At 37.0% G+C, this 14443-nt stretch overlaps 1 protein-coding gene across 1 annotated transcript in view; it reads right to left on the bottom strand.

Moving 5' to 3' along the window:
* The window catches only part of GPATCH2 (G-patch domain containing 2), a 197276-nt gene that overhangs the window by 70620 nt on the left and 112213 nt on the right, over positions 1-14443 (bottom strand). Inside the window, exon 6 of the mRNA XM_040263269.1 lies at positions 12528-12595. Coding sequence (XP_040119203.1) covers positions 12528-12595 — 68 coding nt within the window. The remainder of the gene's footprint in view (positions 1-12527; positions 12596-14443) is intronic.

Here is a 14443-nt window from a genome sequence, read left to right as displayed (position 1 = left end):
CAATAATTAAATGGGAATTTCGAAAGTCAGCATGCTATTTTTACTCAGACATTAGAGACTAATTTCTCTCCTTTAGTCAGACTGAGATTCTCGTCACATTTCGTGTACCTCTCCATAGTTATTTCAATGAATATTTCATTTCTATGCATTATATTTTTAATTAAAAGAAACTTATCATGTATTATTGGCTTCCCCGATGGCTCAGCAGTGGAAAATCTGCCTGCAATGCAGGAGACAGGGCAGACCTGGGTTCGATCCCTGGGTCGGGAAGAGCCCCTGGAGGAGGCAATGGCAACCCGCTCCAAAATTCTTGCCTGAAGAATTCCAAGGACAGAGGAACCTAGTGGACAACAGTCCATGGGGTTGCAGAGAATCAGACATTACCGAGAGAATGAACACACACACATTATCGTGTATTACTAACAACTGGACTTTCAACACAGAAGTACATGTTTCACGGAAACAATGATTAGATGGAATATAAAACAAATAGTATGGGCTTCCCTGGTGGCTCAGATGGTAAAGAACCTGTCTGCAATGTGGGAGACCTGGGTTCAATCCCTCGGTTGGGAAGATCCCCTGGAGGAGAGCACGGGAACCCACTCTAGTATTCTTGCCTGGAGAATCCCCATGGACAGAGGAGCCTGGCAGAGGGTCACAAAGAGTTGGACACGGCTGAGCAACTAAGCACAGCACACAAAACAAGTAGTATAGTGAAAGTAATAATTTTCATAATTATGACACTCTACAAGGCTTTTTAACATCTGTACAGAGCACATGTGAGTTTACCTTTAAAACCAAGACTCTGTAATCTAACATGTGTGCAGCAAAGTTGACTGTTCCTCAGATTTCTACAACTAATCTTACTTTATACCTGAAAATTTTGTAAAATATCTTTCTGGAAACTATTCAAATTTTAATGACTTACCTCCACTATTTTCATATACTGCGCTGAAAACCTCCAGTGAGGTGAGTTTTTCCACACTGAGACCCATGCTGGGGACTGTTCCATTAACTTTAAAACCATACACTACTATGTATAAAATAGATAACTAATGAGAACCTGCTGCATAACCAGGGAACTCTACTCAATGCTCTGTGGTGATCTAAATGGGGAAGAAATCTGAAAAAGGAAGGGATGAATGTATACGTATAGCTGACTCACTTTGCTATACAGAAGAAACTAACAAAACATGGTAAAGCAAATATACTCCAATAAAAAATTTAAAAAAAAAAATCCCTTTCCGTTCCCTAGCTCAGCAGCTCTGTTTCTTAGATCTGACATTTCCAAAGTCCCCCACACCAAACTTTATCAACTACGCGATCACTGGTACTGAAAATTCCTAAATGCTATTGCACTAGAACCTGTAAAATATTTCCCCACATTTATTAAAAATAAAATTGTTGAAATTCTATGAAGTAAAATTTTGAGGATTCCTATATCAGACTGTTTCTGATGTAGGAGTTTTCAAAACAAAACAAATACTGACTTAGAGGAGTCATCAACTGAAAGTCATAATTGTTGCCTACTATCCAGTAAGAAGTTTCTAAAGATGATTTTAACTGACTGTTTTCAGGTGGTTACTACAGCTCTGAGGAGAGTGTAGTAGGATTACACAAAACCACAGTTCATCTACGCTTTCCCTATGCCCTGTGCAAGCATCAGGAAGGGAATGGGGTTGTCTCTTTATTACTAGGCAGTATCGGAGAAGGCGATGGCACCCCATTCCAGTATTCTTGCCTGGAAAATCCCATGGACAGAGGAGTCTGGTGGGCTGTATGTAGTCCATGGGGTCGCAAAGAACTCGGACATGACTGAGCGACTTCACTTTCACTTTTCACTTTCATGCATTGGAGGAGGAAATGGCAACCCACTCCAGTGTTCTTGCCTGGAGAATCCCAGGGACAGGGGAGCCTGGTGGGCTGCCGTCTATGGGGTGCACAGAGTCAGACATGACTGAAGCAACTTAGCAGCAGCAGCAGCAGTGGAACTTGATAACCTTAATCGCAGAGCCAATGATTTTTTAATTTATTTATTATTCATTTGGCTGGATCTGGGCTGCACTGGGTCCTAGTTGCTGAACATGGTATCTTCGTTGCATCATGTGAGATCTTTCATCATAGTACATGGGCTCTCTAGCTGGGGTGTGCAGGCTTAGATGCACCACCACATGTGGGATCTTAGTTCCTTGATCAGGGATCGAACCTGTGACTCCTGCATTGCAAGGTGGATTCTTAACCACTGGACCATCAGGGAAGTCCTGAGCCAATGACTTTTGATGTGTGCATTGTGTTGTATATTTTGAGAAATTTAGGAAAAAGCAAAAGCTTCTATCCTTAGCAAATTCATGGTCCGTTAAAGGAATTATATGCATATAATAACTACAGTCTAGAAAATAATGTTAACAAATATTATAATCCAGTAGAAATAAAGACATAAAGGCAGAATAGAGAAGGTGCTGAGAATTTCTGGTGGGAATTTGAGGGAAAAAAAAAAAGATTTCTTGAAGGATATTGTAGCAGATACTCTTATGGCCTCCCCAATAGCTCTAGAACTTTCTAATTCCAGATTTCTGATTATGTCAGTATACTAAACAGCTACCTGTTTAAACCATTATTTGTAGGATATTCTGTTATTTTTTCCTGACAGGGGTTTCCAAAAGAGTGATCTTCAACCATTTTTGAGTACATAGTGCCTGAAACAGTAATGAAAATATCTTCTGCTTGCATATTTTATGCAGACATCTAAAATTTTCACTGTAATCTAAATATTTGTAAAGGATTCATTTTATATTACATATATATTGATATTTTAAAGTCAAATAATTGTACCACTCTTTGAATATATACACTGGAATCTAAATATCACTGTGCCTTTTATACCAGCCATCAATCCATTAAAAAAAGATACTAGGATAGGCATTTCTTTAAAAGTTGAAAATTTTACATGGTTTAATTTTCTCCTGCAATTCCTTGAATTTCCAATTCACTCCCTCACAGAAGTGTATCCTAATGTAATATAATTTTATGCTTGAAAGCCTTCTATTAGTTACCCTATCATAGTATTCTGCAAGAAAAATTTGTGTGTATATCTACACACACACACACACACACACACACACATATTTGCCTGAGTGCTGAACTTCTAAGTCGTATCCGACTCTTTTGTGTGCTCAGTTGTGTCCGACTCTTTGCAATCGTATGTAATGTAGCCTGCCAGGCTTCTCTGTCAATGGAATTCTCCAAGGAAGAGTACTGGAGTGGGTAGCCATTCCCTTCTTCAGGGAATACACACATACACACATTTGTGTATGTGTGTGTATATATATATACATATATATACATACATACATATTATATATATATACATACATACATATATATATAGACACATACATACACATATATACACACACACACCTATAACATTTTCTTAAAGATTTGTGATAATACTGGAACAAAAATTTTAAGAAGTTTATAAGTTAGTCAAGCTAATAATAATTGCTGTTAGGCTGTTAGTTGATAACCATCAACTACTTAAGATCTGAAAAAGTTATCATTAGTACACAATTAACCAAATGAACATAAATATATTTTGATAATACTAAACATAAATATAAAATTTTATTAGAAAGCTATCATTAATAAGCTTTTTCCCTAATTAATTCATGTACCCATTGATGAATATTACTTTGGCATCAATTCTATTGGTATTTTTAATACCTTGAGTGCTCAGAAATCTTGTTCACACAAATCGGTAAATGGAAATAAAATAAAAGGAATTTGGTTAAAACCATCACTTGATTACTGAACTCCTTCAGAGTTTTATGCCTAAAAATATCACACAATGATTTCAAGATTCAGGGGTATTTTAAATCATCTACCAGATGCTGAAAACAAAGAATTAGAAACTATCTAGTTAAATTGCATTAAGCTTTGTGACTTAGTCATTTGATTTAATCTGTCAACATCAATATCAGTACAATATGAATGACCCCTGTTTGGAACCCAAGAGGATTTTAAACCTCGGGGCAATGTGCCAAAATAAAATTAGAACTGAGAGGGCATCTTTTTTTTTTCTTTTTTTCTAAAGGGGAAGAGAGGCAATTTTAAGACTCCCACCCAAAGCACCCAGTTCTGAGAGTAAAAAGTATGTAGCAAAGAAAGAAGCAGTGCTTAATGGTCACGTGAGCGCTCTCTGTGGCTATCCCTCGAGGCTTAGCCCACGGAGCAGAAATGTCCATCTCCCAGTCTTTTCCTGGAACAGTTCTGACTGCACACTTTACAAGCTGCTGTCTGAGGTTCTAGAAAGTAATTGAGCATGCATCTAGGGGCTGGCTGTGAGCCTCCTCAGCGTTCAGGGCGTGGTGGGCACTTCCTCTGCCTTCTCACTCCTGCTCACTGCAACAATATAAACAGGCTGCCAGCACCTCTCTGGAAGGAATTTGTACACAGGTCCGGGGCCCTGCTTTTGTACTTGCTACCCGAGAGACAGACCCCTGGATTTCCTGGTTCTGTCAGCCAATGGGGCTTGCATTCACTGGTCCACAGGACCACAGCAAACAAAGAAGCAGTTTTTAAACAGGCACAGGAACCATGTTCACTTATGGCAGAACAGGGTCCCCTCAAGATGAGTGCAGAGAGTGTAGGGAAAACAGTGCCCCCTCAAGATGAGTGCAGAGGGAGCAGGCAAAACAGTGCCCCCTCAAGATGAGTACACAGGGAGCAGCAAAACAGTGTCCCCTAAAGATGAGTACAGAAGAAGCAGGCAAAACATCCACTTTTGTTTCTCCATGGAAGGGGCTTAGCTATATACTTTCCCAGTTACTGACTGAGAGTCTGGCTTATAATCAGCCTGCATCTGAGGTGCTGCCTGTAATCCTTCCCTTTGGGACACTGATGATCTTGGCACACCCTCAATTACTGGGAGCCACCGAGAACAAAGATGGTGGCTTGGCTAATCACAAAGATTTGTGAGACAACCAAGAGCACCTCCTACACGAGACTAGTCTCATCAGTACATAATTAACTGAACAAACATAAATATATTTTGATAATACTAAACATAAAAATAAAATTTTATTAGAAAGCTATGATCAATAAGCACCAAATAAGTAAAATCAGAAACGAAAGAGGAGCCATTAGGACTGATCATGCAACAAATACTAAGGATCATAAGAAAATACTATAACCAATTATACTCCAACAAATCAGATAACCTAGAAGGATGGAAAAATCCCTAGAAACACACACTTTACCAAACTGAAATCATGAAAAAATAGAAAATTAGAAAAGATTAATAACTAGGGAGGAGCTTGAACAGTAGTCAAAAACCATCCAAAAAATTAATAACTGCTAATCAATAAATGTGATACATCAAATTAACACAATGAAGAATAAAAGTCATGATTATCTTAATAGATGCAGAAAAAGCCTATGATAGAATTCAACATCTTTTAATGATAAAAATGCTCAACAAATAGAAGGAATGTACTGCTGCTGCTGCTAAGTCGCTTCAGTCGTGTCCGACTCTGTGCGACCCCATAGATGGCAGCCCACCAGGCTTCCCCCGTCCCTGGGATTCTCCAGGCAAGAACACTGGAGTGGGTTGCCACTTCCTTCTCCAATGCATGAAAGGGAAAAGTCAAAGTGAAGTTGCTCAGTCGTGCCCAACTCCTAGCTACCCCATGGACTGCAGCCCACCAAGCTCCTCTGTCCATGGATTTTCCAGGCAAGAGTACTGGAGTGGGGTGCCATTGCCTTCTCCGAAGGAATATACTACAACATGGTAAAGACCATATATGATAAGTCCAAAGCTAATATCACAGTCAATGGTAAAAAGCTGAAAGTCTTGCCTCTAAGATTAGGAAAAAGACAAGAATGCCTACTTACTCTTGCCTCTTCTATTTAACACATATATAGGAGATCCTAGACAGAGAAATCAGGCAAGAAAAAAAAAGTACAAGCATCCATATCAGAAAAGAAGAAGTAAAATTGTCTTTGCAGATGACTTGATACTACATACAGAATATCCTAAACACTCCACCAAAAAGCTAGTAGAACAAATGAACAAGTTCAGTAAAGTTATAGGACAGAAAATCAGTATACATAAATTGGCTGTGTTTGGATACCCTAACAACGAAGTATCAGAGAAAGAAGCTATGAAAACAGGCCCATATACAACAGAATCAAAAAGAATAAAACATTTAGGAATACATTTGACCAAAGAGGTGAAACTTCTACACACCCAAAACTATAAAACATTGATGGGAGAAATGGAAGAAGACACAAGTAAATGGAAAGAGACTTTGTATTCATGAGTAGGAACAATTAATATTGCTAAAATATCTACACTATGCACAGATATCCATACAATCCACAGATTGAAGAGAATCATAAAAATTCTAATGGCATTTTTCATAGGAAGAAAAAAAAAATCCTAAAATATTTGTGGCACCACAAAAAACCCTAAATATACAAAGTAAGCTTGATAAAGAAGAACAAAGTTGAAGCTATCACATGTCCTGATTTGAAACCATTTTCAAACTATACAAACAGAATGTATATATATATGTATATATATATATATATATACACAAAAATTATAGCAATCAAAACAGTATGATATTGGTTAAAAACAGACACATAGATCAATGGAACAGAATAGAGAGCCTAGAAATAAATTCATGAATATAAAGTCAAGTTATTTATGACAAGAAGCTAAGAATATACAATGAAAAAAGGACTGTCTCTACAATAAGTGGTGGTAGGAAAACTGACAGCCATCTGCAAAAGAATGAAACGGGGCCTCTTTCTTACACCATATGCAAAAAACACTTAAAATGGATTAAAGACTCTAACATAAAACTTAAATTCTAAGATTTCTGAAAGAAAACATAGGGGGGTAATCTCCTTGACAATGGTCTTGGCAATGATTTTTTAAATTTAACCCCAAAAGAAAAGGCAACAAAAGTAAAAATAAACTAGTGGGATTACATCTAACTAAAAAGCTTCTATGACAGCAAAGGGAGCATCAGCAAAATGAAAAGGCAGCCTACTGAACGGGAGAAAATATCTGCAATCATATATTTGATAATGGGCTTCCCTGCTGGCTCAGATGGTGAGGAATTTGCCTGCAATGCAGGAGACCCAGGTTTGATCCCTGGGTTGGGAAAATCCCCTGGAGAAAAGAATGGCAACCCACTCCACTACTCTTGCCTAGAGAATCCCATGGACAGAGGAGCCTGGTAGGCTACAGTCCATGAGATTGCAAAGAGTCAAACATGACTGAGCAACTAACACTTCCACTTCACTTTCACATCTGATAAAAGGTTCATATCCAAGATAAACAACACAGGGAAGTCATACAACTTAGTAGCAAAAAAACCCCCCAAATTACACAATTAAAAAATGGGCAAAGAATTTGAATAGATGTTTTTTCCAAATAAGGCAAACAAATGACCAATGGGTACATGAAAAGGTGTTCAACATCACTAATCATCAGGGGACTGTAGGTCAAAACCATAATAAGAACATCTCACACTTGTTAAGATGCTATCCTCAGAAAGACAAGAAAACAAATGCTGCTGATGATGTGGAGAAAAGGGGACCCTTTTATATTGACAGTGCTAATTTAGCAACTGGCACTGTCACTATGGAAAATAATATAAATGTTCCTCAAAAAATTAAAAACTAGAACTACTATACCATCCAGTAGTACCACTTCTAGCATTTATCCAAAGGAAGCAAAATCATTAGCTTGACAAATTTTTTTTCCCACTAACTTGAAAAGATATAAGTACCTTCATATTCACTGTAGTATTATTTACAATAGCCAAGACATGGAAACAACCAAAGGAAATAATTCCATTTGTGATCACATGGATGAACCTGGAGGGCATTGTACTAGGTGCAATGAGCCAGACAGACAAATATAAATGGTGCATGATATCATTTATATATGGAATCTTACCAAAAAAAGTTGAACTTGTAGAAACAGACTAGAATGGTGGTTGAGAGGGGCTGGAGTGAGGAGTAGGGTGGAGGAAATGGGGAGAGGCTGATAAAAGGGCACAAACTTTCAGTTATAGATGAATAAAGCCTGAGGGGCTAATGTACACTGATGGCAACTATAATTAATATTGTATGACTGAAAGTTAGGATATAGATCTTAAATGTTCTCAACAGGAAAAAGAAAAAAGTAAATATGTGAACTGGGATATATTAGTTTGATGGTGGGAATTCTTTCACAATGTGTGTGCATGTATGTATAATTATCACGATGTACACTTTAAATATTTTAGAAGTTTTTATTTGTAAATTATACCTCATTAAAGCTGAAAAGGAAAAGAGAATTGTGTTGCAAAAACTGTGTAGCACCCTTAAAGGGTGTCTGCTGCAATGGACAGATCAGCTGTGATCTTACAGTATAAATACAAGGAAGTCCTCCAAGAAAGCAAATCAGGACTGTTTGCCAAACTGGATGTATGTATTGTGGCAAAAATTGAGTACTAAGCGCTTTCTTCAGTAAATTAGAACTTTTGTGAAGTACCTGTATTTTCTGCAATTCTATATTTTGTATGCAGGCATCTTTAATTTATACTACATACCACATACTACAAGGAGCCATAGCCAGATCTGATTAAAATTTCATGTCACTTGGAGGACTTGGATGAGATTTTGAGATCGATAAGTAACTGGACGAGACTTTGAATTGGTCTTCTTTGGAAAAGGCAAGAAAGGCATTTTACACGGTATGTATGCATGGAAGGAAGAGTGTGTGTTAAAAAGCCAATGAGCTAAATATGACAAACTTTGTTAGCTCTACCCAACAGATAGTTTCCTCTCTTAATCCTTACTTTGTTACAGGGCTTCCTGGTGGCTCAGATGGGAAAGAATCTGCCTGCAATGCAGGAGACCTGGGTTCAATCCCTGGGTCAGGAAAATCCCTTGGAGAAGAGAATGGATACCTACTCTAGTATTCTTGCCTGGAGAATCCCATGGACAGAGAAGCCTGGTGGGGTACAGTTCATGGGGCCCCAAAGAGTTGGACACGAGTAAGCAACTAAGACTTTCACTTTCATTTTTTCATGTGCCCTACTCAAGTAACCTGTCACGCCTGATTTAAACCTCTGCTAAACATCTATATTCCTAAACTCCCTTGCAACTACAGGTGACCTAGTAACCCAGTTCTGGCCAATGAGAATTAAGGGAAGGTGGGTGAGTGATTTTGAAAAATAATTTTGCTTCTTGAGGAAAGCTGCTTGCCCTGGTCTTTCCCCTTCTTCCTGTCTTGAATGCAGACATGATATGTGGAACCATCTTCAGACTATGAGGCAGTAAATATGTATGTAAGAGAAAAAGACCAGGAAGAGGGCCATGTTGAAATGCATCCCCTTGAAAGATATGTTGGAGTTCTAACCCCCAGTACAAAAACACATGATCTTATTTTGAGATCAGGTCTTTTCAGAGGTAATCAAGTTAAGATGAGGTCACTAGGGTAGGCCCTAATTCAATACAACCTTATAAAATGCTATTATATATCTGTATCAGCATCACCACAAAAAGCAGAAAGTTGGACCAGATACAGGAACAGGCAAAAGGCTTTGGGAAGCTGGAGGCACAGGCTGGGGTGATGCAATAAAGTCAGGGAATGACAAAGGTTGCCAGTCAACCACAAGTGAAGCGGGAACAAGGAACAGATTCTCCCTTGGAAGGAGCCAACCCCGCTGACACTTCGATTGTGAACTTCCAGCCTTCAGAAATGTGAGGCAGTCAAAGCCCACAAGGAAGAAAGAGCAAACCTTGGAGGACTCACGCTCCCTGATTTCAAACTATACTAAAAAGCTATAGTAATCAAAACAGTACAGTACAAAAAAAGTTACACAAATCAAGGGAACAGAGTAGAGAGCCCAGAAATGAACCCACACTTATACAGGCGATTAATCTACCACAAAGGAGGTGAGAGTTTACAATGGGAGAAGACAGCCTCTTCAATAACTGAAATGAATACATCACTGTGTGTTACCTATACTTCAATGAAAAAATGTATGGCAAAACCAATACAGAATTGTAAAGTAAAATAAAAAATAAATTAAAAAAAAATTAAAGGGAGAATACAAGAACACAAGAGGAATGTTATTCTGCCACGAAAATAAAAAGTATGGAAAAAGAAAATAACTATGAGGCAATACATTTGTTTTTTAAGCCACCAGTTTGTGGCCTTTTGTAACAATACCCCTAATACAGATGATGAAACAGAAAAAGAGAAACAGTGTGGCCCCTGATAATATCTTTATGGTTAGTGGCAAACTCTAGAACCTTTTTCCTCTTAACTTTTCATGTGAGGAGGAAAAAAAAAACCTTTTGGTTTGAGCTAGTGTTAATTTCATATTCTGTTACTTGCACCTAGTACATCTTATAAATAAATGGTTTTTCAAACAGCCTTGAATAACAAATGAGGTTTTGACAGATATGGGTAGGAAGAAATGAAATGAGTAAAGAAAGTCAGTGGCGAAAGAAGCCAGTGAAGCAGAATACGTTATATTCAGGGAACAAAGGCAGACAGCTGGAACACGGGTGTTCCGAGGGAGAGGCAATGGGAACAAGTTGAAGGGAAATTGGAGCCATAATGCGGAAGGTGTTTAATCATATGCTAAGGTTTCTCTACTGTCAAGAAGAATACCAGAGTTTTCATAGGGGAATAAAAGGATCAGAACTGAAATTAAGTAGCAGAAGTAAGTAGTGTGTACTGAAATAGTGAGAGAGTAGAGGCAGAAAGATACGTATAAAACATAATGGAGTTTTAATTAAAATAATGGAGCAGGATATGGAAAAGAGGAGGTCAGAATGAGATTACTAAAATAAAGTGGACTAGTCACATGTAGAGTGCAAGGTAGTAAAATGACCATTTTAGACCACTTTAGTCATTGACCAACATTATCCTGAGTGCTGAGAGAATGGTAATGAAACACACTGGGATGACCTAGGAAACTCTGAAAACAGTGGCATCTAAGTTCCATCCCCAGAAACTCTTTTTTAATTGATTGAGAACCACTGGGAGATGGGTGTGGAAGGATGTCAGGATATTACAAATGAGGGTCATACCTGCTAATTTGAGACGAAACACTCGACTGACATTACCAATTTTGTCCTATTTTAAATACAAACTTCCATGTCCTCACTCATTCAGTAACTAGTACCGGGCTATGATGGTGACAAAGAGATCGTTTGGCCTCAGAGCATTTAAAATTTTTATCAAATGTAATTTTTGATTTAAATATAACTCCAGATCTGTTTTCTTGAGTACTGGTTTTATACCAGAACAAAGACTGAAACGAAAACATACAAATGGTTGTCGTTTTGAAATTAAAAAATGCTTTATCCATTTTTCTTTTCTGTTTGAGGGAAAAAAAGAGAGAAGGTCTTATAGGATAATAAAAAATGAATAATATAAGCTATTAAAAGGGAAGATTGTGATATTATAAGCTATAAAAATAAATATATAAAAATAATTTATAAAAATAATCTTATATCACATAAATTATAGTATCAAAATTTATAAATTAAGCTAAAAAGTTTAAGAGGGAGGGGATATATGTATACATGTAGCTGATTCACACTGTTGTACAGCAGAAGCTAATACAATATTATAAAGCAATTACACTCCTATTTTACAAAAGTAGATTAAAAAAATAGGATCTAGTGGGTACTAATATAATTGTTTCCCAGAAAAAAATTCACTCAATAATTAATTCATATCATTCCATACTTTAATGGCCTTTCTCAAGTTCAACCAGCTTCATGGGAGACATAGGGTATTGGGACAAAAGACACAACTTATTTAAGGTTTTCCAACAAAGATATATTTAGAAACAGAATTAGCACCTAGAAAGCCACCCCATAACTCACTAATTTGTTGTTGTTCAGTCGCTAAGTTGAGTCCGACTCTTTGAGACCCCATGGAGTGTAGCACATCAGGCTACTTGTGCTGTGGTGTCTCCCAGAGTTTGCTCAAATTCATGTCCAAACTCACTAAGCCAAAGCTTTAATTTTTTGAATTATCTAGTAAATTAGTCTCTTCTTTTTGTTGTTAAATGAAAATACATTCTGGTTCCTTCACAGCTCATGCTGGACAGGAGCAGAGGGTAGAGAATTAATAAGAAAAAGAATCACTCACTCTTCAATACTTTAGAAGAGGGCTGTGGGAGGAAGGAAGTGAGAGCCTGATGCTACTTAATGTAATGAAAGTGTAAATGCTTTAAGATAATATATGAATTTCAATAACACATGAATTTCAAATTTTATCACAAGTAAAAGAGTGACTATTTAAAAGCCTTTCTTTAAATTTCTGCCATGGGTTTCATTTAAATTGTTCTATTGGACTACTGTTATTGGCATATGATGTTTATTACTCTTTTTTAAGGTGTATTTAAATTAAACCATCTTTCCTAGCAATAGTTACCAATTTCCCCCAAAAAAGATGCAGAATAGTCCAACAAGATTATACAAATACAATGCACACTCACTCGTGGTGATGAGAATCTGGAGAAAAGTGAACCATTCTCTTGTTGCTGACTGGGCCAGGAGTTGTCACCTGAAAGATTTAAAACCAAAACCAGTCACAGGTGAGTCTGTAAAAGGCAGTGAATAATAGGGATGTTTTCATTTGAAGACATCCACTCTGAAATGCAGAATGTAACAGTTCTCAAAATCTAAGACACAACCGCATGGACCAGAAGTATAATTAAATTCCTGGTAAGAATGAACTACTTCTTTTAGTCTAGCATAGTTCCTCTGCTAGAATTTTAATACTATTTAAAAAGTATCTTTATAACAGAAAAAAACAACTTTCTGAAGAACTAGACCACTGAATCTCATTTCCAAATACTGCTGCTGCTGCTGCTAAGTCGCTTCAGTCGTGTCCGACTGTACGACCCCATAGACGGCAGCCCACCAGGCTCCGCCGTCCCTGGGATTCTCCAGGCAAGAACAAATGCAAATATATTTAATTGTATGTAAAAAAAAAAAAAAAGAGGTTTACTTAATTAGTGTTGAGAAGATGGTATTTTCTAGAACATCTTTGTATTTAATTCTTAAATGTAAATGACATGTATTATAAAGCACACACTTAAATGCATACAAATTAATATATACATACTGCTCTACGAAAAACAGATGAGCAACAAGGATCTGCTGTATAGCACAGGAAAGTATATTTATTATCTTGTAATAACTTACAATGGAAAAGAATATATACATGTAAATATATATAACTGAATCACTTTGCTGTACACTTGAAACTAATGCAACATTATAAATTAACTGTGTATAAAAAATGCATACAAAAACTTAAATCAAGGGAGCAGTGAATAGTCCTTTTTATAATTTTCCCATAAAGTTAGGAATTATCTGTGTATTTACATAGAACAATGATTTCATTTAAGAGAAAAAATTTTATGCCTTTATTTCTAAATCAAAGTAAAAACCTAATAGAGAATTAAAGGTTCAACTTTTTTGATAATGCAAGCTATTCCTATTTTCCATGTCACAACTTTTCTATGTAATAGAGGGTTCTCAAAAGGAACATAAACATAGCATCATGCAAGAATGAATCCACAATCACAACTGACAAGAGATAAAGTTAAAACTTAAGGCTTTACGTTATGCTTCATCATATTAAAAAAAAAAAAAACCCTCTATAATTATAGGAGTGCCACTTAACATACAGAATCCAGAAGGGCATGATGAGGCAACAAATGCCTCTGAAGAGAAACGAACACTTTCAACAATGTATTTCATCTTCTTTCACTCAGGTAACAAGGATGCCAGCACACACTGAAATTCCAAGAATTGCAAATACTGCAAATGTGCACAGATGATGACATTAATAACCCTACGGTTTGAGCACCACAGGTAAACATGTGGCTCAACTCCAGGACTACATCCTGCATTCATCTCAGAATGAGGTTTCATGCTCCGCCAGTGGGTAACCCTGGAATGCAGTAATCCATTTTCTACACTGTGGCTATGAGAAAAGCCGACTGTGCCTATGTCATGCTTTGTTAGAGGTTCATGATCACATTATCTCAGGGTGGACCTGACACTTTTATTCAGTTTACAGTATGTTCTATGTACAGGCAACTTATTTCCTTTGCCAGGGCTGCTGACAACCTTTTCCACACTATATTAATCTTGTTTACTGACTTTATCTCGGTACAAATATCAGAAAACTGAACTTTTTATCTCAGAGAAAAAATAAACAACATGTTGACAGAAGCAGAAGCTATTTTCAGGGCTAAAATTGCTTGTTTACCTGCAGCTATACTTATGGAAAAATGTTTAAGTCTTGCTCTGGCTTGAGATACATAATCTGAAATTTAATAAATGAAAGAATTTCACATACACCCATGTGATAAATTGCCCAAAGAAAAACAAAGCAACT

This window comes from Oryx dammah, unplaced genomic scaffold (assembly GCF_014754425.2).
Source record: "Oryx dammah isolate SB20612 unplaced genomic scaffold, SCBI_Odam_1.1 HiC_scaffold_21, whole genome shotgun sequence".
NCBI lineage: Eukaryota > Metazoa > Chordata > Mammalia > Artiodactyla > Bovidae > Oryx > Oryx dammah.
The sequence above is the reverse complement of the archived record's forward strand: the minus strand, read 5'-3'. Positions and strand labels throughout refer to the sequence as shown.